This window comes from Prionailurus viverrinus, chromosome A1 (genome assembly GCF_022837055.1).
Source record: "Prionailurus viverrinus isolate Anna chromosome A1, UM_Priviv_1.0, whole genome shotgun sequence".
Lineage (NCBI taxonomy): Eukaryota > Metazoa > Chordata > Mammalia > Carnivora > Felidae > Prionailurus > Prionailurus viverrinus.
The window spans coordinates 153,678,947-153,706,537 of record NC_062561.1 but is presented as its reverse complement, the minus strand read 5'-3'; the positions used below and the strand labels follow the sequence as shown (position 1 = coordinate 153,706,537).

At 35.9% G+C, this 27,591-nt stretch overlaps 1 protein-coding gene across 1 annotated transcript in view; it reads right to left on the bottom strand.

Annotated features, from left to right (window-relative positions):
- Positions 1–27,591, bottom strand: part of ADGRV1 (adhesion G protein-coupled receptor V1) — a 563,604-nt gene that overhangs the window by 519,858 nt on the left and 16,155 nt on the right. Inside the window, exons 2-3 of the mRNA XM_047878513.1 lie at positions 2,972–3,156; positions 788–937 (exon numbers count right to left, since the gene is read on the bottom strand). Of these exons, the coding sequence (XP_047734469.1) occupies positions 788–937; positions 2,972–3,154 (333 nt within the window). The 5' untranslated portion in view covers positions 3,155–3,156. The remainder of the gene's footprint in view (positions 1–787; positions 938–2,971; positions 3,157–27,591) is intronic.

Genomic DNA, 27,591 nt, shown 5'->3' with positions numbered 1-27,591 from the left:
TTCTATTCAAACATGTTTTCTTCTCACTATAGAAAGTGCTGACACTTAAGAATTATTTACTTTATAAATTATAAAGCTAAATTAAAGATAAAATATTAAAACATTTTTTCTGATTAATAAGGGAAGAGTTTTCTACAACATTTCTATTGATATTCTACGGCAGCATGATATGCAACAAAGTGATATACAAAGGCAAAACAGTATTATTTCAAGTATCATTTTCATAAAAATTTTACTCATACCAATATAATCATTCTGAAAAGAATTCTCAATGCCCCTCAGAAAAATTAACTCCAGCAGTGTTAGCAGTCATTACCTCAACCTAATAGATCAAGCCATAAAGGACAATTAAACCTTAGGCTATTCAAACATTTTTCCCAGAGCTACTCCAAAATGATTCTAAGGCACAGGGACCTCCCACTTCCAAGCCTGCTTTTTGTATCCCTCTCCTTTGAACTCAGAAGTCTCGGTCATTCTTTGTGCATCTGGTAGCAGGGGAGGGATAAAAGAGAAAAGAGCCAAAGGGAAGACAGGTTTTTCTTGAGCATCTGTCATGGCAATTCCTAAATAAGCTGAATGGATCCAGAAACTAACTGTAGAATCTTCTAAACAAGATTGTCTGAGGAAAAATAACCAGACCATGGAATTGCCAAAGAGACTGTCAGTCCTGACTTCTTTGAAAACCACCTCCAGTCTCTAGATTGGCTTATCTCTAGAGAAACAGATTTTTAAGCATTGTGAGGTTTCTGTGAGTTCAAGGTGGGCAGCAGGGGCAAGAAGGACTTACCTGGAATGTCAAGTGAAAAGTAAAAGTTTCGTCGGGCTCTGGCAAGTCATCATCACACACTGCTATGTACACTGTTCTATTTGTTTCTCCAACAGGTATAAAAGCTGCAGCATATGTGTCAAAAAAGTCACCAGTGTCATCTCCATACAGCTATCAAATGCAAAACAGAGACAGTTCTTAGGACAACCAAACTGATGCTAATTGGAGCCATCAACAGAAAACACAGTAGTCATCAACTGACACTGATGTTTATATAACGGATGTACAAAAACAAAACAAATACTTAACAACCAATAAAAATCACCTTCAAAACACATTATTAAAAATGATTCTAAACAGAAACATTTGTTTATGCTCTAGAAGGTAAAGGAATCACAACACAGAAAAGTAATAATTGCATAGCAAGTATGGATGTGAATTTTTTTTCTCTGCCTCTTGAATGATCTCAAGGGGATTACAGCAAACCTGACAAAAAAAAATTGTAGCTAAAACTCCCTCAAAGAAGAAGTGGAAACAGCCTGTCAAAATACATCAGGAAAATAAAAATTACTTATGCTATCAGTTTCAAAGAAGTACTTTTTCCAGAACTGTCAAGTGAAGTTTTATTTATATTTTCCCATAGTACCAATAAAGACTCAATTCTTTCAGCATTCCAAATTATTACTCATCACAAACTTTTCCTTAAGTTTTTAAGGCTTCATTCTACAACATCAGCATTGCTAACAGATTTTCAAGGGAGCAGTAATGATGAAATTATAAAGGAACAACTTCTTGTGCAAATCTAAATGAGGTTTCTTTTGCCAAAGAACTCAGAATGAATAACCTATCTACTAGAAAAAAAACCATGATTTAGTGCAAATAAAAAATGATGAACATGTTTGGGAAATTATAGTCAATTTCTAGTTTTCATTTGTAAAAATAAAGGTTAAATACTTGAGATATCCGAGTAAGTTAAGGGTACCGAAAAACTTGTACTTATACAATCTTTTACTTGTACTTATACAGTCTTTTACAAAGCATTAACTATCAAGAGCCACTGAAACAAATAAAGAGAAAAACACAGTAACCCAACGCCAAAAATCATTTAACGATCCAAAATATGCAAAAATCAATACATATGTAAACATTTTCATCAGAGCAGCATTTACAGCAACAAAAATTGGAAAAACCTCAGTGAAAGCCACGTGAAAAATAATTGGGAAATGATGATGCCACCATGGGGAAAAGCTGTGAAAAATGACAGAATCACCCCACAACATTCTTATGATACAATAAAAATTATGCATAAAAGGTTATCAACTACAATGTATACTCGTTAAAATGAAATAAGTAAATATATACACACATATTATAAATTAAAAACTAAAAGCAATGCACCAAGTTATAAAACTGGGTTTGTTTCATATTTTTTTTATATCTTTCTTTTCCTTTTTTATCTCTTTTTTACAATGTTTCACAATGTGATAATTTAACCCACTACTTCAAAACTTATTTTTGAAAAAAAATTTCAAGTATTTTGGGCCTCAGATACAGCAATATCCTTAGTGGTCATATGACATTACTTTCTGGTTACACGTAGACACAGATATATGCACACTGAATCCATCCAATAACTAAACTGTGTGCAAGATAACCTGACAGTTTAACAAATCCTACCTAACCTGTACTTAAGTTAGTGAACTTAATTTCTCCCAAGCTTTCTGACAAAATTCACTTTTAATTTGCCATTACTTTTAAAAATTTTATGTATTTTTCCCTAAGCCACCTGAAATATATATCTGAGCAGAGATAACTGGAATCCAAATTACCCCAAGTAAATGTTATTCTACCTAGGAATACTTACTGATATCTTTTTTATTTGTTTTAAAATAAACATATGAACATTTAAAAATAATCAGTCTATATCTTTACTATTATTGCCACGTGCATATGCTAATTGGTACACCCTATAAACCTACAGGAAATATGAATGGAATAGTGTACCTACAAATCATTTATCATAATGAAACAACTCAGAATCTCAAGTTAAAAAAAAATTAGGAAATATGAATGGAATAGTATACCCGAAAATCATCATAATGAAACTACTCAGAATCTCAAACAGTTAAGAAAAATTCTTGTCGCTGAAACTAAGAAATGTCATATCATCTACTTCAGTAAGAACAGAGCTACATCATTTCTTACCGATACAATTGCAGTGACATTTGCTGGCTCTCCTATCCTTTCGATGACAAGACGAATAACTGTTGTACTTGTTTCATTAACTACAAATGTTGTCTGTCCGGCAAACCTTATTTCTGTTTCTCCAAACACATAAGGGATGAATAAAGCTGAGAGGAGATTTACTAATAAAGATGCAGAGGGCATCCCTATTAGGAAAAAAAGAAAAAAGCTTTGTTCACAAAACATACCTAATATATTTTCATTAGACCATGTTGCTACAGATATAAACAGTGAAGAGCTAGACGCTAAGGAACTAAGACATAAATACATCAAATATTAAACCATCCAACTTAAATATGGGATCAGAGAAATAAGTTTAAAATCACAATCTCTTCTATGATTATTTTTTACAATTCATAACTACTTTTTTTCTTTAACCTTATAACAAGATAATAGTTATCAGTAGTCTTAAACTTATTTATCAAATTAGGGTTTTTAAATTTTTTGAGCCTCTAATTTATCCTAAGAAAAACATAAATCAGTACTTTGGAAATGGAATTAAAGCCCATCTTCTCCCCAAAAAGAAACTGTAAAATACAAGCCAACACTAAAAAATTATCAAGTCGATTAATGATCTTAATAGGGCCTCTTCATCTATTTATTTATCACAAAACTATGAGAGAACTCTTAAAACTGGGATATAAAAGCAGCTGAAGCTGAAACTTTATTAATAAATTGATTTCTTGGTTGTGTCTACTTTTTCCTGACATTTGTCTTACTTGAAAATGCTTTTTAAAATTTTTTAGTTATTGCAAGGAAATGCTAATGCTTTCAACATAAATTTCCAGGACCTAAATTTCTCCCATTCTACTACCTAAAATACTAACATCATTTCTTAGAAAATGTCTATGTTGCTTTAAAAGTAAATTTGGCAAAGTGTGTATTTCCTTCTTTTCCATAACTGTACTGTTTTCTTCTTACTTGAATGTGTGTGTTTATGACGCATCAATAGTGTTCCTACTTGCAGCCCAGTGTGATTCAAGTGCTTTCAAAAGCACAACAGTGCAGTGGCCCCTTGAAAGCAATGTTGTTTTGTAATGTAGATGTACCTCTAAAAATGTGAACAATTGATCTCACGGATCATTAAGATTCCAATGGATTATGTGAGCAGTCACACGAACATAACAAGTTCATGTGTTTTAAAGGAGAGTTGCATTATGCACTCAGTGAGCCAAAATGCTTCCTATTACTCTTTACCTTGGTCAAGAAGTAATAAAATTTTCATGTATGTGGTACTGCCACATGGCTACACGTGGCTTTGTATTTAAAACCACCAAATACATGAGATCTTGATATATTTTACTTTAAATTCAATTTTCTCAATCAAGTATATTCAAACAATGCAATCTGAGATTGCTTAATGACGTCTCACATAGTTAAAACTGCAAAATCCACAGGCAGGGATGCAGATGTCAGATGGAGTCCAGGAAAGAGCCATGGGCCAACAGGACCAGAGATTCTGGAAGACTAAAGCATTTTCTACACCTGTGCCTTCTCTCTAAGAATGTTTCACCTGCCATGCGGATAAAGGGACTTGCAAGAAGAAATAAAACTTCTCTCTTCCCTGACTTCTAAGGCAGTAATGTTAGCCCAAAGAAAGGAAATGAAAAGAAGGAGAGAAAGGGAAGGAAAAAGGCAAAGCCTGAGTGAGGTAGGAGATTAGGAGCAATTCTGGGCCACCAAAGACAACTAAGATTTTCTGTGGAATTCTAAAGCCAGAATGATTTCACACCTCACTTATGACAAATAGTGGGAAAGAAATGAACTAGGAATGAGAAAGAGAATATAGAATGGAGGGGTGATGAGGCAGCGATGCGTAAGAAAAAGATCAACTGTGGTCTACTGTGATTTCGAAAGAAAAAAACTCCTTGAACGTGAGATGTGATAGAATTTTGAGCTGACAGAAGTAAGAGGACACCTGAAGTTCTGAGTGAGAAAGACTGTAAGTGAATTACAGCACAACAAGGGGGAATCATGAACAGCTGGAGATGTAACTTCTCAAAATTTGCCTTCCATAAGAAACAAGTCAAATGTTTGTTAAAATGCTAACTCACGGACTCAAAAATTCTGATCCGGTGAATTTGATTGAGGCCCAGGAATCTACATCTAACAGGCAGCCCTTTCACTCTAAAGTAACTGGTCCTTAACATACATTTTGACATACACTGAACTAGAGTGTGAGGAGCATGTTTTGAAATGGATGTACAACAGACCACATATTTGGAGCTATGAGTTAATTACTGAATTTTTCAACGCAATATGCTTGAACTTACTATAGAATTCCCCACATATATTTCTGTGTTTGTTACTATATTATATTCTAGGATTCCATATATCCTGAAGAAAAACTGCAATTACCTATAGAAAGAAACCAGAAAAGCTAATGCTTATGTAGTGTTGTTGTAGACACTTTATACATGATAACACGTTTAATCTTCACAACCTGTCTGTGAAGAAGGTACTAGTAGCATTAATCCCACTGATAGCTAAGGAAACTAAAGCACAGACCATCTAGTTAACACACGCACTGTTATTTAGTTAAGAGGACAAGGGGGATTTGAACCCAGCAGTCTACTTGCAGACTCTCTACCCAAAAACCATACTATATTGCCTCTTATATTCTATTCTTGCAAATCACATGTCACCATCTTGAAAAATTTAGTAGACTGCTTATGCTATATATTTTTACACATTCAAATATTTTAAACTCATGCACCAAAACTACCAAAAAGCTGTGTAAGTATCCTAAAAGCTGGCACATTATTATTTTAATAAACACTATATTTACTTAACAGAAACTGCAGTTCTCTTGACTACTTTAAATATTTAACAGCATCTTTTAACATCAGGACCAATGAGTTCAAATGGTGCATTCTTGCAGTTTCCCAGGCAATTAGAGCTCCAAGATCTTGTGGTTAAGTCAGTAAATTCATTTTAAATTGGTGCACATCAGTGAGTTTTGAGATTATGTGAAATGAACAAACAAGCATGATTGGAAATGCCTCAAATTCTGTGACATCATTGATAATTGAATCTCCCCTGCTTTCATCTTTTCAACCTGTAAGAAAAGTTGCTGAGGCAAAGTTGGCGTTCAATAGAAATTTAAAGATGAAGAAAAAGCTTTAGAAGTGAAGTTCCCATTGGAAGACAGGCATAATTACACAAATGCTGAAGTTTCTTTTTTAGGGTAACTAGGTATATTCTCCTCTATCATGCTAAAAATCCAGTCTTTGGAACTCCCTATATTAAACTCAGAAGATTAGCATTAGTGACTGACACAACACGTAAGTCTTACATCTATTTCAGGTCTTTCTTTCTCTTATTGGATTTAAGAAAAGTCTTACATGACCCATCAGACTACCTATTCTAAACTTCTTTATAAAATGAATTTCAAACAACATGTGTTTAAAGATGTGCTGAACTCATATTCTGTCATAACTGTAAAAAAAGAACTTTAGCATTATGAAGGCATTCCTCTGCTCTGCAGTGGCATGATATTCCAATATTCAGATCCTCTCTTTTCTAACTATCGTCCATGTTCTCCTCTTACCTTGCTCAGTGTGATTCAAAGGAAATCAAAGCTGTTCCTGCCAAAGATCTCTTATCTCTGAATAGATTTCTTATCGTGTTAAAACAATATGAGATTTATGTTACTTTCTTGCTTATTTCCTGATTTTACTATGAAATTTTGATAGTCCTGATCACACACAGGCACAAAGTCTTTAGTTTTTAGTAATCACTTTCAGCCTATCCAACAAGTCATCTAATTCCACAAAAAAATATTTTGAAATTAAAGTCAGGATTATATTAGAATAGTTGCTACAATGCAAATTGTTTGCTTTCAGAAGAGCAGATTAAAATTTGGTATAACATTTGTATACTGAGCACCTACTATACATTGTGCAACAAACACCCTGAACTAATCACTGAGGATATGAAGATCCACAAGATATGGTCCTTGGCTCCACGATAATCACAGCAATGGGCCAAAGTCAACAAAACAATTCTGAGAATCCTGCTTAAGCATAAGGATGCAGATTCCCCTTACTGCTGGATTCGGGATCATTTTGATTAGGGCCAGTTTCCTCTGAAGCCTGGAAAGGAAACCAACACAGCCAAAGACAGAGCCAAGAGGTAGAGAAGAGCCAAGTCCTGACAATCAAGCTTAGCTTCCTGAATCCAGCTTTACCCTGGCCTTTTCCAAAACTGGGCAATAAATTACATTTTTTGTGACAGCCAGCTTAGGCTGGATTTTTCTGTCACTTTGCAACATCAATATTTATCCATTAATCTCCAATCTGTGACACTATGAATCCACATCAGGATATACCAAGTGGAAGATCCCTTCTCCTCTGCTCCAACATTCAACAGTCTTAGTCTTTCTAATCTTCTGTGAAAGGATACAACACTTAGCTATCTTTCCTGTTCCCATGTAATTATTACCACCATCTTCGATAGCTTTCCTTCCACTTTATTTAATTTTTTAATGTTAGTTTATTTTTGAGAGCGAGAGACAGAGTGTGAGAAGGGGAGGGACACAGAGAGAGGGAGACACAGAATCCGAAGCAGGCTGCAGGTTCTAAGCCTGATGCGGGGCTCGGACTCAAACCAGAGGATCATGACCTGAGTCGGACGCTTAACCGACTGAGCCACCCAGGTGCCCACCCCTTCCACTTTAAAACTGACAATGACTAGTAAGGAAATTTAGGACAGGCAGACAAACCAAAGAGGTCTTGACAATAATAGCAGGACAGAAGACAACAATGACTCTGTTCTAAAAAGTTAATGCATTCTGACTGTCACAAGGAACCCCAATATTATGCTTCTTTAAATTTGCCTGGCATTAATTTTTTTCTCTGCTTTTTTCCTGAATGTCTAACTGTCCTTTCTCTTTGGAAAACCTACTGGTATTCACTAACTTTATTCTCCATTTGGGTCAGTTAGCACACAATGTATTAAATGTCATATATTATTATATTATATTATTATAATTATAGAATAATATATTATATAATATATTATATTATAATATAATATATTATATAATAATATGATATAATTATATTATTATATTATATAATATAATATAATAATGTATTGTATAATATTATGTTATATATAATATAATAAATTATATAATATTATATTATATAATATAATATAATAATATATTATATAATTATATTATTATATTATATAATTATAATAATATATTATATATTACTATTATGTCATTTATAAAATTAAATGTCATATATACTCCAACACAGTATGTCACACTAACCACAGAATTCTAAATCCTGTTTACCTAGGATATGACCTTCCTCCTATCTCGCCTCTTATTAATGGGTACCTTAGGAAAGGTAGCAAATAGAGTATATTTTGAGGAAATGGGAATAACCTTCTATTTTAAGTTTCAATAAGTCTGTAGAAACAGAATAGGATAAAGAATAAAATAAAGTACACAAATAAGAATCAGGACTCAACAGATGACAATATAAAGAAAAACATATTAAAAATAGATTTTGCTGATTTTGCAGTAATCAACTTTCTAACAAAACCTTCAGTCAATTTAAAAGTTAACTTTGCTGGGGGCGCCTGGGTGGCTTAGTCAGTTAAGCACTGACTTCAGCACCGACTTCAGCGCCGACTTGCAGTTCATGGGTCTGAGCCCTGCGTCGGGCTCTGTGCTGACAGCTCAGAGCCTAGAGCCTGCTTCAGATTCTGTGTCTCCTTCGCTTCCTGCCCTTCCCCTGCTTATGCTCTGACTCTCTCTGTCTCTCCCTCTCTCTCTCTCTCTTAAAAATGAATAAACATTAAAAATTTTTAAAAAAATAAAAGTTAATTTTGTCTTTTTAAGTTTCAGAATAAACAAGGGTACAACCTCTACGAGTGATTGGACAAAGTAAGATGACAAACATTATCAGTGTGGAATTGAAAGGATGCATTGACCTTTTGTTTCAGCTGCTGCCTTGTCTGGGCTGTAGCAAACATCTTCCCACGGTGTGACCACCAGGTAACTGATACTGAAAATATGATCCTAATGGCGAAAGGTTTTCTAGAATAGAATTACTTCAATTCTATTACATTTACTAATGGGCATTCTAAAGCTATAGAGTTTCTCCTATGGAACAAGAGAAGTTTCATCACTCATATCATAAATTATTCAGCCTCTAAGAATTCTTAATCTGTGTTATTTATATTTGGGTGAGTACTACAAAAAAATGTTTTCCTTCCTCCATACCAAAACAGAATTTAAATTTGCAACTTTCAATAAAAAGTAAGCTGATGTTACACATAGAGGAAATGTCAGATATTTTTAAGTGAAAAGGGGAGTAGTCTCTTAAAGTTATTTATATAAAGTTTATTAGCTTTATTTATTCAAGATTTTTATTTTATTCATCTTTAAATAACATATATATCCTGGCACAATATTAAGAAGGGACAAAAAAGGTAAATAATGAGAAGTAAGTCTCCCTCACACCAGCCCCCACCAGCCATATGCTTCTGCTATCCAGTCAATTACAATGATCAACTTTGTCTTTTCACAAGAAAGAATCTATGCGTATAGTAAGATGTATGTCTGCAGGAGAAAATTCCTGTGACAGATTGTTTTCTTCTGCGTACAGACTACAGGAATCAGCACATTTTCTCAAGATGGTGGTTAACAGAGAGATAGATACTAGGGTTTGATGTAGACATTCATAATGCACACATATAATTGCCTCAACTACATGCCATCACAATTGCAGATATCATCAATTAAATGACTGTGTCCACTGACTTTCATGATACCCACTGATTCACCCTCTAGGGTGAAGAGACATAAATCTGGCAACTTGTACTTTCCTAGACAAAACACTGTGAAGTCTTTATTCATCAGGACTTCTTCACCTCTACGTGTGAAACACAAGAATCATCCAAGGATCCCTTTGATTTTTTCCCCTTTGATCTGTTTGCTGATTCCATGTTTTCTTCTTTCTTGGTTTACTTGGTTTATTCTCTTGTTTTGATGGAGAGCACCCTCCAGTAACTTCCTAAGAAAGGCTGTGTAGAAATAAACCTTTTAAATCTTGTATGTTAGAAATTATTGTGTATTAATCTTCCACTTAACAATACTTCTATTGGGTACAGAATTTCTGGTGAAAACAATTTTCATTATTTTCAAAGCCTTGTTCCATTATTTTCAAACTTCCAATATTGCTGTTAAGAAATCAAAAATCATTTTGATTATGAAGTATTGTACATTTTATTTGCATTGTCTTGCCTCTGGAAGCTTTTTCTCCTTGTCCACAGTGTTATGAAAATTTCAAAGGATTTTTCTTGGAATGGGTTTATTTTTGTTCATTTGTCTGAGTACTCAGTCAGTCCCCCTTCAGTCTGACACTCATCCTTCAAATCTGGACATTTTTCTTATATTACAATGATTTCTCCTCCTTCCATTTTCACTGTTCTTTCATCCTAAAAACTCCTATTTTTTTCTTGGTATTCTGGGATTAACCCTTTCATTTTCTTATCCTTTATTCTAATTTCCAAATCTTTGATTTTTTTTCCCTGAGAATTTAATTCATCATTAAATTTCAATTCTACTAAAAAATTTTTTTATTTATACTATTGTGCTTTCAATTTCCAAGAATTTAATGGTATCCTGTTCTTTTTCCATTAATCAAATACCTGCTTTTATCTCTCAGAAAGTATTAATTTTTTAAAACCTTTCTGTTCTCTTAATGGTCTCTGATACCTCTAAGTTGCTTTGTTACTTAATCCCTGAGATCTATCTTATACATAAAAAATTTCTTCATACCTCTGGTAATTCTTGGTTATCTGTATATGCTTAAAAGTAAGAGACTAAAATAATGATTGAATGCTCTGAATATCTGGGTCTGTTTATCTGCCCCATGATTAACAATCAGAGAACAAAATGAAAATTCAAAGTTTTGAGCATATGTGGGAGAGTGTAGCTTGTTAACTTGGGTGAATTTGAGTAAACTTTTTATTAGAAATTTTCAATTTTGGTACCTTCAGAAAAGACTAAGGGTTGATCAGGTTCCTCAAAGAAAAATCTTCATTCTACTATTCAGAAGATACAGATATAACTACAAAGATTTCAGGAACCAAGGGCAGGAAAAGGACTAGAGTCTCAGCAATCAGTAATCATATGGTCATTTAATTTCCTGTATCTTTAGGGATCTTCATCCTTCATACATGCCTCAGATCCCCAATCAAGAAACCATGTTTAATCGTTTCTGGAGGGTAAACAGTAAAGCTGCAAAGAGGTGGAGGTGGGGAGGAGGGGTTAGGAACAGTATAGAATGGATGATAATTCTAGGAATCTGACTACTTCACCTTATCTAGTTGTTTACCCAGCCCCACCCCCATAGTTTTAGAGGTACATGTTGTTACCACTTCCTATACTTTTCGAGAATTCTGTGCAAACTGGCTATTTCTTGGCCTGCTAGCTTATAGAGTGAAGCTGCTGTGTGTGGGTCTGCTAAGCCAATTACTACTCATCCATCTGCCTTCTGGCTCAAAAACCACATTGGTATTGTCTCCTATCTTCTTCTACCTTTGTGGGTTTATATAATTTTTTTAAAGCCCTCTACTGTGAAGTTTTAGGTGGTTTGGGAAGACCCAATATTAAAGTGTATATCTAAAGTTTTTATTTTCTTAAATATTCAATTATCACTTTAAATCCTGTCGTGGCTCTAAAAAAACATTTTGGCATCTCCCATTAACTGCTTCCAACAGTTTATTTTCATCGCCTTCATATTTTCAACGAATTTTTTTTTTTTTTTGCTTTCACTCTTCCACCTACTTTTGTATCAGTCACACATTAGGAGCCAAAATGCCTGGGATCTAGTCCCAAACTGGGTGATGCGTTCATTTCTTTTTTTTTTTTTTTTTGTATGTTTAAAGTTTTCCATGATAAAAAAAGCTTTTGCAAGAAAAATCTTTAAAAACTCTTAAGTGTACTCAAAATAAAGTGCAAACTCCTTACCATGGACTGCAAGACCCAGTATAAACAGACCGTATCTATTCTATCAAGTGCCACTCTCCCCCTCACTCACAGCCACACTGAGGTTCCAGATCCTTGGATGAGTCAAGCCCTTTCTCACTTCTGGCCACAGCTGGTTACTCCCCACGCCTAAAACTCTCCTCCCTCCCACCTTTCACATGATCCTTTCTCATCCTTTATGTTTTTGCTTAAATCCCATCTTCTCAGAATCATCTTTCTATTTTCTGTATGTAAAGAAATTTGTCCTCTGATATCCTTCTCTCAGCTTTTTGCTTATCTCATTGCACTTAATCACAATTTGCATTTATTCCACCTCTACCCTTAGAAGAAACACACTCAGGACAATGACCTCACCCATTTTGGATACCTTTCGCATTTTCAGCACCAAACATGGATACAGAATTAAGGCTCAACGATATTGATCATTTTTAAGAAAAAGTATCCAAAATTTGGATACAAGGCAAAAAAAGCATGTGGCATGTAAGACACACACCGATGCAAGATTTAAAGAAAAGTACTTTGTTCAACTCAACAATTCTTTACTATTGATAAAAGGTTTCAGACTTTGTGAATTTAAATGCAAATCTGGAAATTTTCATGCAGTAAACATGCAAATAATTTTTGTCCAGTGAAAGAGATAATCCAGAGGCCATAGTTTTATTGCCCAGGAGGACAGTAACCAGTTTTATAACTAACCTAAATATCTTATCCCAACATTCCTTTATTAATTTTCTTATAGTTAGCTCCTCAAAAGCTCTTTGAACCAGCATTAACACTTTCTTCGTTTCCTCACTAATGAGTTGAATAAAATCGTTGACATGTGCTCATCTTATACTTTTATGAGAGTAATATTTACCAGCTTGTGCAAAGTGTAATTCAACACAATCTCTCTCTTTTTTCTTTTTTCATTCTTTTTCTTATTTTCTTTTCCAAAAGAATAACCATTATAGAACAAATCACCCTGGCACATGCATAGGACTCTGGTTCCACAACAACCATTTCAGTAAACAATTGTACAACTTGAACCAGAATTTCCTGGAAAAGTAACATATTACTAAACTTACTAAATGAGGTAGGTAAATGCTTGATAGAAGACATAAAATCTTTTAAATAATGTATGTGGACTTCTGATTTCTGATTCCCAAAATAGTTAAGCTTAACATTTTCCATGAGACCATACAGTCCCATTTGCATGAGTCATCAACTAGATCACAAAAGCCATTCAAGCTGCTCATATTTGAATTACAAATGCTCACCAAAAAAACAGGAAGAACAGTAGGCAGAAGCTTCAACTCTAGGATATGTGGGGCTCTAGAAGGTTATAGGTTTCAAATGGGTTGTCTCTATCCCACTTTGCCAAAGCACAAAGTGAAAAATTCACTACACAAAATACTTTGAGGCAAATTCAGAAGCAATAAAGTCAGTCAGGATGTGTTCACACAGATTCCACGTCTGAGTGTGTTAAAGGTAACTCTGTCAAGGAGAAGACAAGCTTGCCTTTTTGCTCCTTTGAAATGTAAGGATCATGTGTCCAAATGAAGATTTCATGAACTACCATTAGATGGCACCCCTCCATCTTCAAAAACATGCTCTCTAATGATGAAAAAAAGTCCTAAGAATTTAAAGATAAATTTTTGCCACTTAAAACTCTTTGTAAAAATGAAATTTGCAATTCCTCATAAAAAACAAAAGCAAAAGTCACAAAACAATTTTACCGAAATTAAGACCTCACTGAAAACAGCTATAATTCATTTGTACTGAGATTCAGTATTACCTTAAAAAAAAAAATTCTCTCAGCCACTTTCTGTGAGTTTCTTTCTATTCTGTACCTATTTCTTGAATATCATTTGCATTCATTGGAGAATCCAGATGCTGTCATTTCTAAAAAAAAAAAAATTATATGTACTCATGGCAGGTAAGGAAAAGAACAAAGTACAGAGTTTCATGTTTCATGCTGAAACCCAGAGGTTTCACGCAGAGAGGTCTAGAGACGTGTTTTTTGGCCAAACTGTGTTTACAAAATAATACTAAAAGAGTTTTTCCAAGATTTAAAATTTAAGGATGTCACATTTTTAAAAAATGGGTTTCTAGATTATTTTGAAAAAACTGAGTTCACATTTCTACATGACATCAGCTGGCTGGAGCTGAGCAGCCAACTGCTAATTAGAAAGAGAATTTGAACTCCAGTACCATGCCAAAGTCTCCTCTACGTGGGACCAAATAGAAAAGTAAAATATTTCTTATATTCATGTCATTCAAAGGCAGAAAAATACATGTATACATGTCCAGACATACATATGCACACATACACACCTTGCAGGTTGCCCCCTAGAGAGTCCCAGGAATTTGATTTTAGAGGACAAAGGGAAAGCATTCCCGGCAGTACCTACTTGGGGATCCTACAATATTTGCTCTGAATCCTCTAGTTAAACACTGCCAGTGCCCCTGGGGATGCTGAGCCCCCAGTCACCTCTAGTCTCTGTCTTCTTCCATCTTTGCCATCAATGGACAAGTTAATCCACCTCTCTGGGCCCTGAGATCCCTCAACTGTTAAAGGGGGGGAAAAAGAACAGCTAAAGCACTGGGGTATTTGTGAAGCACAGAAAAATTCATTCCAGTACACCATGAAGTACCAGATTCCAGGCTCTGGACCTTCAATGTCCACATGGCCAAGAGACCAAAGGAAATAGGATTGGGCATCTTAGACTGTCCTGTGTGAGGCTCTCCTCCCACCCATCCACTATCACAATAACAACATTAGAATGAAAGAAGGATGTCTGAGGTAAGATGGAAACATCCAGAACCTAGGAAAGTTTGAAAAGCACAATGAAAACCCGCAATGGCACTTCAAGGTCTGAGGGGAAATGAATTACAATAATGTATTTGAAGAACAAAATGGTGGGATTCCTGATGTTCCTGGAATACTTGCAAAACTCAAACCAGGGGCACCTGCGTGGCTCAGTTGGTTAGGCATCCAGGCATCCAACTGTTGGTTTTAGCTCAGGTCATGATCTCACGGTCATGAGACTGAGCCCTTCATCAGGCTCCATACTGGGTGTGGAACCTGCTTAAGATTCTTTCTCTTCCTCTCCCTTTGCCCCTTCCTCATTCACTCCCACTCTCTCTCAAAAACAAAAACAAAAACAAAAAACAAACTTCAAACCAGAGTATCAGCTACCTCTACACACTGTACCTGGCATGGAAAGCACAGGTAGAAGAGAGAGCTGGGAACTTAGGAAACGCCTACCTACCTGGTTCCACCTATCACCCCAGAGGGAGAACAATACTTTTCAGAGTTAGAAAAACAAGTTTGTATTCTATCTGTAATGACTTGAGGTTCCTCCTGAATAACAAAAGGGTATAAAACACAAAAGACAGACTACTGGGCCTAAAGGTGTTGAGGTCAAAACTACAGTCACAACGGTGCTGTAGCAGAGGATCACCACACTTAAACACCACAAACGTTTATTTATTTTTTCAATTGAAATACACTTGATATATTGTACTCATTTCAGGTATACAACATAGCGATTGAACAATCACATACATTACAAAATGCTATGATAAGTATAGTCACTATCTGTCACCACCACAAGTTACAATATTATTGACTATATTCCTCATGCTGTACTTTTACATCTCATGACTTAACTTTTATAACTGAAGTTTGTACCTCTTTATCCCCCTCACCTATTTTGCCTATCTCACCATCCTTCTCCCCTCTGACAACCACTAGTTTGTTCTCTATGAGTCTGTTTTTCTTTCTTTATTTGTTTTTCAAATCCATTATCTAAGTAAATCATACGGCTTTTGTCTTTCTCTGACTTATCTAACTTAGCATAATACCCTCTAGGTCACACTGTCCTGAACACCAAGACTTCATTCTTTTTCACGGCTAAGTATTTATATTGCATATATATACCACATCTTCTTTATCCATTGGTCTAATGATGGATCCTTGGGTTGCTTCCATACCTTGGCTACTGTAAATGATGCTGCAATAAACATAGGGTGTTTATTTTTCTATTTCTCAATTTTTCTAGTGTTTTTGTTTTCCTTGGGTAAATACCCATTAGTTGAATTACTAGAGTATATGGTACTTTGTTTTTAGTTTTTTGAGGACCCTCCATACTGTTTTCAACAATGGCTGCACTTACATTCCCACAAACAGTGCATAAGGGTTCCCTTTTCTCCAAATCCTCACCAACACTTGTTATTTCCTGTCTTTTTGATGCTAGCCATTCGGCATTTTTTCATACATCTGTTGGCTGGCCATGTGTGTATCCTCCTTGGAAAAATGTCTAGTCAGGTATTCTGCCCATTTTTTCATCAGATAAGTTGTTTCTTTGAAGTGCTGAGTTGTAGGAGTTCTTTGTATAATTTTGTATATTAATCCCTTATCATTTGCAAATAGCTTCTTCCACTCAGTAGGTTGCCTTTTTGTTTTATTGATGGCTTCCTTCACCATGCAAAAGCTTTTCAGCTTGATGTAGTTAGTCTCAATTGTTTATTTTTGCTTTTGTTGCCCTTACCTGAAGAGACAGATCCAGAAAAACACTGTTAAGACTGATGTTCAGATTACTCCCTATGTTTTCTTTTAGGAGTTTTATGGTTCTAGGTCTTACATTTAGGTCTTTAATCCATTTTGAATTTATTTTTGTGTATACTGCAAGCAAGTGGTCTATTTTCATTCTTTTGCATGTAGCTATCCAATTTTCCCAAAACCGCTTATTGAAGATACTGTCTTCTCCCCATTGTATATTCTTGTCTTCTTTGTCACAGATTGACTATAGAAGCGTGGATTTATTTCTGGGCTCTCTATTCTACTCTATTGATCTACATGTCTATTTCTGTATTAGTACCATAGTATTTTGATTACTACAGCTTTACAGCCTATCTTAAAATCTAGTATTTTAGGCTTTGTTTCTCCAGCTTTGTTCTTTCTCAAGATTGCTTTGGCTATTCAGAGTCTTTTGTAGTTTAATACAAATTTTAGGATTTTTTTTTCTCTAATTCTGTGAAAAATATTATTGGCATTTTGATAGGGATTACATTGAACATGTAGATAGCTTTGGGTAGTATGGACAATATTAATTCTTATAATCCATTAGCATGGTATATCTTTCTATTTATTTGTGCCATCTTTGACTTATTTTATCAATGTTTTTAATTTTCAGAGTATAGGTCATTAACGTCTTTGGTTAAATTTATTTCTAGCTAGTTTATTCTTTCTGATGCAACTGTAAGTGAGATTGTTGTTTTTTTTTAATTTCTCTTTCTGGTATTTCATTAGTAGCATATGGAAACACAACATTTCTGTATATTTTGTATCCCACAATTTTGCAAAATTAACTTACTAGTTCTAATAGATTTTTTTGGTGGAGTCTTTAAGGTTTTCTATATACAGTATCATATCAACTACAAATAGTAAGTTTTACCTCTTTATAACCAATTTGGGGGCCTTCTGTATCTTTTTCTCGTCTGACTGCTATGGCTACAATTTCTAGTAATATGTTGAATAAAAGTGGTGACCGCAGGCATCCTTGTCTTCTTCCGGATCTCACCAGAAAAGCTTTCAGCATTCCATTATTGAATACAATGTTATCTGTGGGCTTATCATATACAGCCTTTGAGGTATGTTCCCTCTATACCCACTTTGTTGACAGCTTTTTACCATGAATAAATGTTGGATTTGGTCAAATCCTTTTTGTGAATCTATTGAAACAATCACATAATTTTTATCTTTCATTTTGTTAATGTGGTATATCACGTTAATTAATTTAGGGACATTGAACCATCCTTGCATCCATACACTAAATCGCAGCTGGTGGTGAATGAACATTTTAATGTATCACTGAATTTGGTTTCCTAATATTTTGTTGAAGACTTTTGCATCTATGTTCATCAGGAATATTGGTCTGTAATTATTTTTTTTTGTAGGTCTTTGTTGGCCCTTGGTATCATGGTAATGCTGGTCTCAAAGAATGAATTTGGAAGTATTCCTTTCTCTGATATTTTTGGAAATAACTTGAAAACAATAGGTATTAACTCTTTTTTAAATGTCTGGTAGAACTCATCTGTGAATCCTATACTTTTGTTTTTTGGGGGGCTTTCTGAATAGTGATTCAATTTTGTTACTAGTTATTAGTCTGTTCAGATATTCTATTTCATCAGGATTCAGTCTGGGAAGATATTCTTTTTTAAATGTTTGTTTATTTTTGTGTGTGTAAGAGAGAGACAGAGAAGAGACAGGGTACAAGCACACAAGCAGGGGAGGGACAAAGAAAGAGGGAGAGGGAATCCCCAGCAGGTTCCATGCAGTCAGCGCAGAGCCCAATGTGGGGCTTGATCTCACAAACCAAGAGATCATGATCTGAGCCGAAATCAAGAGTCAGATGCTTAACTGACTGAGCCACCCAAGCCCCCTCCAGAAGATATGATCTTTATTTATTCATTTCTTCTAGGTTGTCCAATTTGTTGGCATATTATTTTATTGTAATAGACTCATAATTTTTTGTATTTCTGTAGTGTCACATATAACTTCCCCTCTTTCTTTTCTAAATTTATTTATTTGAGTCTTCTCTCTTCTTGGTTAGTTTGGCTAAAGGCTTATCAATTTTGCTTATCTTTTCAAAGAACCAGCTCTTAGTCTCATTATCTTCTCTATTGTTTTTCAATCTCTATTTTATTTCCACTCTGACCTTTATCATTCCCTTCTTTGTACTAACTTTGGGCTTTGTTCTTTTTCTAGATCTTTTAAGTGTTCACAAACCTTTTAACAACCCAGCTTGTGCAGAGCCACCACTATGGTTTTATAACATGATTTCTTTTTCTCAAAAATTTTTTTTGATGTTTATTCTTGACAGACACAGAAAGAGACAGAGCATGAGCAGGGGGAGGGCAGAGAGAGAGAGAGACACAGATTCTGAAGCAGGCTCCAGGCTCTGACCTATTGGCACAGAACGTGACGCGGGCTCAAACCCACAAACTGCAAGATGGTGACCTAACTGAGGTCAGCTGCTTGACCAACTGAGCCACCCAGGCGCCCCTTATGATTTTTTTTTATTTTTTATTATATTTTATTAATCCTTTTAGAGAGAAACAGAAAGCAATCTGGGGAGGGTCAGAAAGAGGGGGAGACAGAATCTGAAGCAGGCTCCAGGCTCTGAGCTGTTCAACACAGGGCTTGAACTCACAAACTGCAAGATCATGACCTGAGCCAAAGTCACACGCTTAACTGGCTGAGCCGCCAGATGCCCTATATCATGATTTTTTTTAATAAATATTTATTATTTTCACAATAAAATGAGAAAACCACAAAATATAGTTTGACTAAAGTCAATACTTTGTTTAGGTACCTAATATCCTTTTTCTGTTCCAGGATCTCATCCAGGATATGTTCCATTTAGTTGTCATGTTTTCTTAGGCTCCTCTTGGCTGTGACAGTTTCTCAGACTATTTCCTTTTTGTTTTTTATTGTTTATTTATTTTTGAGAGAGGGGGGACAGGGGCAAAGAGAGAGGGGCACAGATGATTCAAAGAGGGCTCTGTGCCAACAGCAGAGAGCCCAATGTAGGTCTCAAACTCTTGAACTGTGAGATCATGACCTGAGCCAAAGCTGGACACTTAACTGACTGTGCCACTCAAGCGTCCCTCTCAAACTTTTCTTATTTTTGATAACCTTGATACATTTTTTTTTTTTTTTTTTTTTTTGGGACAGAGAGAGACAGAGCATGAACGGGGGAGGGGCAGAGAGAGAGGGAGACACAGAATCGGAAGCAGGCTCCAGGCTCCGAGCCATCAGCCCAGAGCCTGACGCGGGGCTCGAACTCACGGACCGCGAGATCGTGACCTGGCTGAAGTCGGACGCTTAACCGACTGCGCCACCCAGGCGCCCCATAGTTTTGAAGAGTACTAGCAGGTGTTTTGCAGAATGTTCCTCAACTGAGACTTGTCTGATGATTTGTCTCATAATTAGACTGGGATTATGGGTTTGGCAGGAAGACCACAGAGGTAGATTGACATTCTCATTACATGATATAAAGGTATGTACTATCAACATGACTTATCACTCCTAGCTGAGATAGTGTTTGTCAGGGTTCTCCCCTGCAATGTTAATTTCCTCTCTCCACCCTTTCTATAATATACTTTTTAGAAGGAAGTTAACTACGTGCAGCCTACTCAACCCTTTTTAAAATAACTGTATTGCTTTCTTTTAAAGGAAACAAGCTCAACTTCTTTCCATCCATCATCTACTTATTAAAAACTGTACCAACACCAAAACATTATGTACATTTTGTAATGTAAATCTATATGACATAGCAGCGGAACCTAATCAAAATATATGGGGACTATGTATGGCAGTCTGATAGAATTAATGGAATACAGAGTCACTATACCATGAATTTATGAAAAGTGCTGCCAAATGGTTATCAATTTCAGATTATGCTCCTCAATTTCTCTGAAGTCATATCTACCTAAACTCACTCTGTTTTCTGTTAATAAAACTCTTGATTATATTATCCCAAGTTGTAGTAATGCTTATGTGCCCTTATTTCCCAAGGTTCTAGCCACCTCCAACAGACATGTGATTTCTACCATATTTTTTGCAACCAGTTACTTCAAGCAATTGTAACATCTCCAGCAATATCACTTGCAAGCCATTTTCTAGCCTCATAGGGCCTACACTGTCACCAGAATTCAGACTAATGGACTGGTTGGTTAATGCCAATCTTCATGCTAAAGAAAATACATCAGGGCCTATCAGCTGTGTCCTTAGAGTACTCTGCTGCTTACTAGCTGGACAACTTTAGGCAGTCATTTAACTTTGCGAGTTTACTTCCTCATCTGTAAAATGAAGTAGTAAGACTACTGATTTTGGCTATTTTGGCCTTGGATTTATTTACCAAGTCCACAAATTTCCAGCTTTCTAATTCATCACTTTCTTCTTTAATCTTTAGCAATTTCTCTATCCTGATTGGTTTATTAAAATATTTTCTTAAGATTCATAAATTGATACTACCCAAAGCAATCTACATATTCAACATGATCCCTATCAAAGTAACGCCAGCCTTCTTCACAGAGCTATAACAAATAATCCTAAAATTTGTATGGAACCAGAAAAGACCCTGAATACCCAAAGCAATCTTGAAAAAGAAAACCAAAGCAGGAGGCATCACAATCCCAGACTTCAAACTATACTACAAAGCTGTAATCATCAAGACAGTATGGTACTGGCAGAAGAACAGACACTCAGATCCATGGAACAGAATCGAGAACCCAGAAATGGACCCACAAACGTATGGGCAACTAATCTTTGACAAAGCAGGAAAGAATAAACAATGGAATAAAGACAGTCTCTTCACCAAGTGGTGCTGGGAAAGCTGGACAGTGACATGCAGAAGAATGAACCTGGACTACTTTCTTACACCATACACAAAAATAAACTCAAAGTGGATGAAAGACCTCAATGTAAGACAGGAAGCCATCAAAATCTTCAAGGAGAAAGCAGGCAAAAACCTCTTTGATCTTGGCCACAGCAATTTCTTACTCAACACGTCTCTGGAGGCAAGGGAAACAAAAGCAAAAATGAACTACTGGGACCTCATCAAAATAAAAAGCTTCTGCACAGTGAAGGAAACAATCAGCAAAACTAAAAGGCAACCGACGGAATGGGAGAAGATATTTGCAAATGACATATCAGATAAAGGGTTAATATCCAAAATCTACAAAGAACTTATCAAACTCAACACCCAAAAAACAAATAATCCAGTGAAATGGGCAAAAGACATGAACAGACATTTCTCCAAAGAAGACATCCAGATGGCCAACCGACACATGAAAAAATGCTCAACATCACTCATCATCAGGCAAATACAAATCAAAACCACAATGAGATACCACCTTACACCTGTCAGAATGGCTAACATTAGCAACTCAGGCAACAACAGATGTTGGTGAGGATGAGGAGAAAGAGGATCTCTTTTGCATTGTTGGTGGGAGTGCAAGCTAGTGCAGCCACTCTGGAAAACAGTATGGATGTTCCTGAAAAAACGAAAAATAGAACTACCATATGACCCAGCAACTGCACTACTAGGCATTTATCCATGGGATACAGGTGTGCTGTTTCGAAGGAACACATGCACCCCCATGTTTATAGCAGCACTAGCAACAATAGCCAAAGTATGGAAAGAGCCCAAATGTCCATTAATGGATGAATGGATAAAGAAAATGTGGTGTGTGTACATATATATATAATGGAGTATTACTCAGCAATCAAAAAGAATGAAATCTTGCCATTTGCAACTACATGGATGGAACTGGAGGGTATTATGCTACGTGCAATTAGTCAGAGAAAGACAAAAATCATATGACTTCACTCATATGAGGACTTTAAGAGACAAAACAGATGAACATAAGGGAAGGGAAACAAAAATAATATAAAAACAGGGAGGGGGACAAAATAAAGGAGACTCATAAATATGGAGAACAAACTGAGGGTTGCTGGAGGGGTTGTGGGAAGGGGGATGGGCTAAATGGGTAAAGGGCAGTAGGGAATCTACTGAAATCATTGCTTCACTATATATTAACTAATTTGGATGTAAATTTTAAAAAATAAAAAATAAAGTTAAATCAAAAAAAAGATTCATAAATTGAAAATTAATTTAGTTTTCATTATTCCTTCCTTAAAGCTATGGTTTTGCTCCAAGTGCAGCTTTGACTGTATCTCATAGGTTTTGATAAGCTGAGTTTGTGCTGTTGTAGTCTAAAAAGTTTATTACTGCAGATATTAGTTTCTTATAATGCAACTATTACTTAGAAGAGTTGAGGTTTCTCTCATTTCCAAGTAGAAGAGTAGTTTTTTATTATTTATTTTTGTTTAAACAAAAAGTAAACTTTAATTTTGCTCTTAACATTCTGTTTTCTGGTGATTACTTTCACTTATTAACTCTGACACAAAACAGAATTGTTTGTTTAACAATGATACATGAAAAAAAAATTTTGTTCTTTGGTCTTGCTGAATTTTGTTAAGGTAAAGTAGTTTCTTTAAAGTAACCACACTGGCTAAATATATGATATTCAGATGAATTAGGTAAAGTGCTAGACAATCACTTGTGATCCAGCTAAGTAATTCCTCCTCCATATTTGCAAAATACTTATGTGTCATACAATCTACTGTCACTGCAGGGAGCCATTTTCCTTTTATTTTTTAATACTTATTTATTTTTGAGAGACAGAGAGAGACAGAGCATGAGTAGGGTAGCAGCAGAGACAGAGGGAGACCCAGAATCCAAAGCAGGCTCCAGGTTCTGAGCTGTCAACACAGAGCCTGACACAAGGCTCGAACCCACAAACCATGAGATGGTGACCTAAGCTAAAGTCAGATGCTTAACCAACTGAGCCACCCAGGTACTCCTAAGGAGCCACTTTCCTAATTTAAACAACATACTTTTTATTGATTTTTATTTAAGTAATCTTTACCCTAATGTGGCATCCAAACTCATAACCCCAAGATTAAGAGTTGCATACTCTTCTGACTGAGCCCTCCAGGCACCCCTAAACAAAATACTTTTTAGATATTCAATCCTTTCACTGGACAATTTTCAAATTTTCCACAGGGCCTCAAAAACTGTACAAAATTCTAATATTAATAAAAGCCTTAACTTGAAGCCAAAATATCTGAACACCCTTTACTTTTTCCCCAACTTCTTTTTTTTTAATTCGTATTCATTTTCCTTTTTTTTTTAAGTTTATTTATTTATTTTAAGAGAAAGAGAAAGAGAAATCATGCTAAAGTAGGGTACAGACAGAGAGAGGAGAGAGAGAATCCCAAGCAGGCTCCACGCTGTCAGTGCAGAGCCAGATGAGGGGCTCGATCCTTCAAACCACAAGATAATGACCTGAGCTGAAATTAAGAGTTGAAGGTTTAATCAACAGAGCCACCTAGGCACTCCTACCCCAACTTCTATAATACTCACGGCTTTGAAACCTATAAAACCTAAGCTTGAATTACAAACATTTCCATCCAAGGAAGTTTGAAACCAATGACCTTACAATATTATTTCTCTACCTGTCTCATAAACATTGAACTTGTGAGAAATAGATTTACTGTCATTTCAGTATACCACAATGTTTGTCAATATACTTGTATCCCTAAGGAAAATCACTGAGATTGAGTTTCCCTTGCTGTCCAGTTACATAAGTAGTTTATAAATAAAAATTGTAAAATAAAGCCTAAAATCCACTTTTGATAAACCTCTATAATGCTTGGTACAATTACAGAAGTACCTCTACCCAGCAGGTCAAAATTTCCAAATGCTAAAACACTCCACTGACTCAATTAAACCCTGGTAAACATGCTTTGAAAGTGCCACTAACTCCAGAGCAAACACTTCAGGCTGGTTTTTTGTTGTTTTTTTACTGATAAAAAAGTTAATAACATCTATCAGAATACTCAAAAATTCTATGGCACAGTTTGAAATCTTTCTGGTTAAGGAAAGCATAGGAGTTTATCAGTAACAGATCACTGGAATGGGTCTGAGCTGTATAAAACATTTTACAAGATGTTGTGGTTTTTCATTTTATTTTTTTCTGATTTTTCATTTTAAATAAGATATTTGGTAGGTTTGACTTAAATTCATCTTTATAGAAAAGCAAATGCCTAATAATATATTGGCTGTACTCTCCTTATTTTTTTGTTTTATAACTATTATCTGTACTTTTCTCATAACATCTACTCTAACTTCTCTTGTTTTTTTTGTTTGGTTTGTTTCGTTTTGATTTCTTACTTTTTTTTTTTTTTAATTTTTTTTTTTCAACGTTTATTTATTTTTGGGACAGAGAGAGACAGAGCATGAACGGGGGAGGGGCAGAGAGAGAGGGAGACACAGAATCGGAAACAGGCTCCAGGCTCCGAGCCATCAGCCCAGAGCCTGACGCGGGGCTCGAACTCACGGACCGCGAGATCGTGACCTGGCTGAAGTCGGACACTTAACCGACTGCGCCACCCAGGCGCCCCTTGATTTCTTACTTTAAATGTCCACTCTTTCAGGTGTTTCATGGTCATCATTTACTGCCTACACATATTACAAAGTTAAATGTTTTTCTTCTTTTCTTCCTCTTAAAAGATAGTGTTTATTTTTGTTGTTTTAAATGTAGTCCAAACTGTTTTAGTACTATGCTGAGTGATGACAGGGTTAAATTTGATTAAAATTTTCTTATAGCTATGATGTAATGAAAAATATTAATTCCTTGGAATCATCAGTCTGTAACAAGTATGAACTAGTCCACAACACTTATGGTTCAAATATCTCACCAGGACATTATTTCTCCAAATTAAATTAAATTCTACTCAAAACACCTTGCATCACGCTGGACGGAAATCTAGCTTTACCTCTTGGAGGTCCCTTATTGCATGCTCTAAGAATTCCCAGTGCCATATGCATTCCTAAAGGAGGTATGGTATCTCCCAGACAACAGTGATCCAGCTGCCACGGAGCCTCAGCACCCAGTGCCCTGTCTGAACCCGGTCCTCCTCCACTAGGCCTGCTGGTGTCTGTGGCCCTCACGCCACACACCTCCTCCCTAGGCCTGCTGGTGTCTGTGGCCCTCACGCCACACTGACCTCAGCTCCTGGCATACGTCAGCACTATCTTTCAGATGAGGGCCACACAACTGCCTAAACCACTCTTTAGTGCGGTCGTCAGGCCACACTGTTCCTAATCAGCTCACTCCAGCTATAGAGTTTAGCGCAAAGCCCTTCAAGAGCTTAGTCTTTTCGTTCATGCACACAAGTTTTAAAGAGCTTAAAGTAAACCCATGTGTGGCATGTGGACCCTACTGACAGTCTTAGCTGTGGCTGTATCTAACATTCATTCATCATTCGGCAACATTCAAAAAGTACTCGCTGAGTGTCTACAATGTGCCCACTGTCTAAGGCCTGGAGACGCAGCAGTAAACATGACCAAAATCAAGACATTAAAATAGAATTTCATCTTGAATAAGTTTTTTTTTTCCCTAGGTAAAGACAAGTTAAATCCTCTCTATATCAGTTTTTACCTCCCAACTGTACCCTCCAACACAGATATATGAACAGTTACTGAGAAATGAATTGTACACATTTATACATGAGAAATCAATGTTTATTCAGAATTCCGATCAACATTAACTGTCCACTTCTGAATGTTTATATTTCAGAATTTTCCTTCCCTCAGAATTCTCTCTTCCTCCATCTCCATAGACTGTCTCCAAAAATGCAACACCCATACTTCTAAGAGTAACACACCATCCATACTTCTAACTCATTCTTTCACGTTTCTTGAAGACTTTATTCTCTTTTATCCCTCTACCTCTTCTCTTCCTCTTCTCTCCTCCCTCCCTCCCTCTCTCCAGTCCTCCCGGTCTTTCAAATTCAGTCTTCTTACCTGCGAACAATCCCACAACCTCAGCCTTGCATCCTCTTCAAGCTTCCATCTCAACTCTATCCATCCTTTCAGTATTAAATTTAAACTTTCTGTCTGAGAAATCTCAGCTTTTCCTAGTCCCTATAAAAAGACTTTAAATTCCAACTTTTAAACTTTCACATAAGCTCTTAGAAGTATGTTTTCCAAAGTGTGTTCTATGCAAAGTTATGCCACATTTTGGCCAAACTAAACATAGTTTGTGAACTATGTTTAGGAAATAATATTTGTATGGATACAATATAAACTTTCTTAAATGTTCAAAATACTTAAAGCAAAAACAAGTACTAAGAAGGCCTAAACACAGACTTAACTTTAATCCATCATTTTTCAAATCTATAATGACCACAAAGCAATTTTCCCCTATTGGTATCTACTTACGTCCTACAGAACTAGACTCATATTGTCAACTACCCAGACACTTCCATGTAGCTACCCCACAGTATCTAACAAACTCTTTTAACTACAGTAGGTAATAATCCTTGTTTTCTAAATTTGTTTTAATGTTTATTATTTTGAGAGAGAGAAAGGGGGGGAGGGGCAAAGAGAGGGGGAGACACAGAATCTCAAGCTGGCTCCAGGCTCCGAGTTGTCAGCACAGAGCTTGACATGGGGCTCAAATCCACAGACGGTGAAATCATGACCTGAGCTGAAGTCGGACATTTAATCAACTGAGCCACGCAGGAGCCCCAATAATCCTTGTTAAATAAAGCCCCAATCCTACATGTGGACCTCAAGACACTCTCAACTAACTGCTGGGTATCTCCATACAGATGTCCTACCAGTCCCTCAAACATGTCTCAAACCAAAACAAAATGCTATACCTCCCAACCTACCCTCTTTCTCTATTCCCTGACTCTACATCCATATAGTGGAGATGAGTTGAGTACTGCTCTCTTATAAATGACTTATAATATTATTTTTTTATCTACAATTGCATCAAAACTGCAGTATATTTTGGTCTCCTTAAGAAGGGGTGTTAATGCTTTATCTATCTTTGCATCCCCCTCTGTACCGAGCCTAGTCCCATTCCAAATCATTAATTAAAACTTTTTTTTAATTTTAAAAAAGAAACTGCGTTACAGAAAATTATAATCAACTGTTTT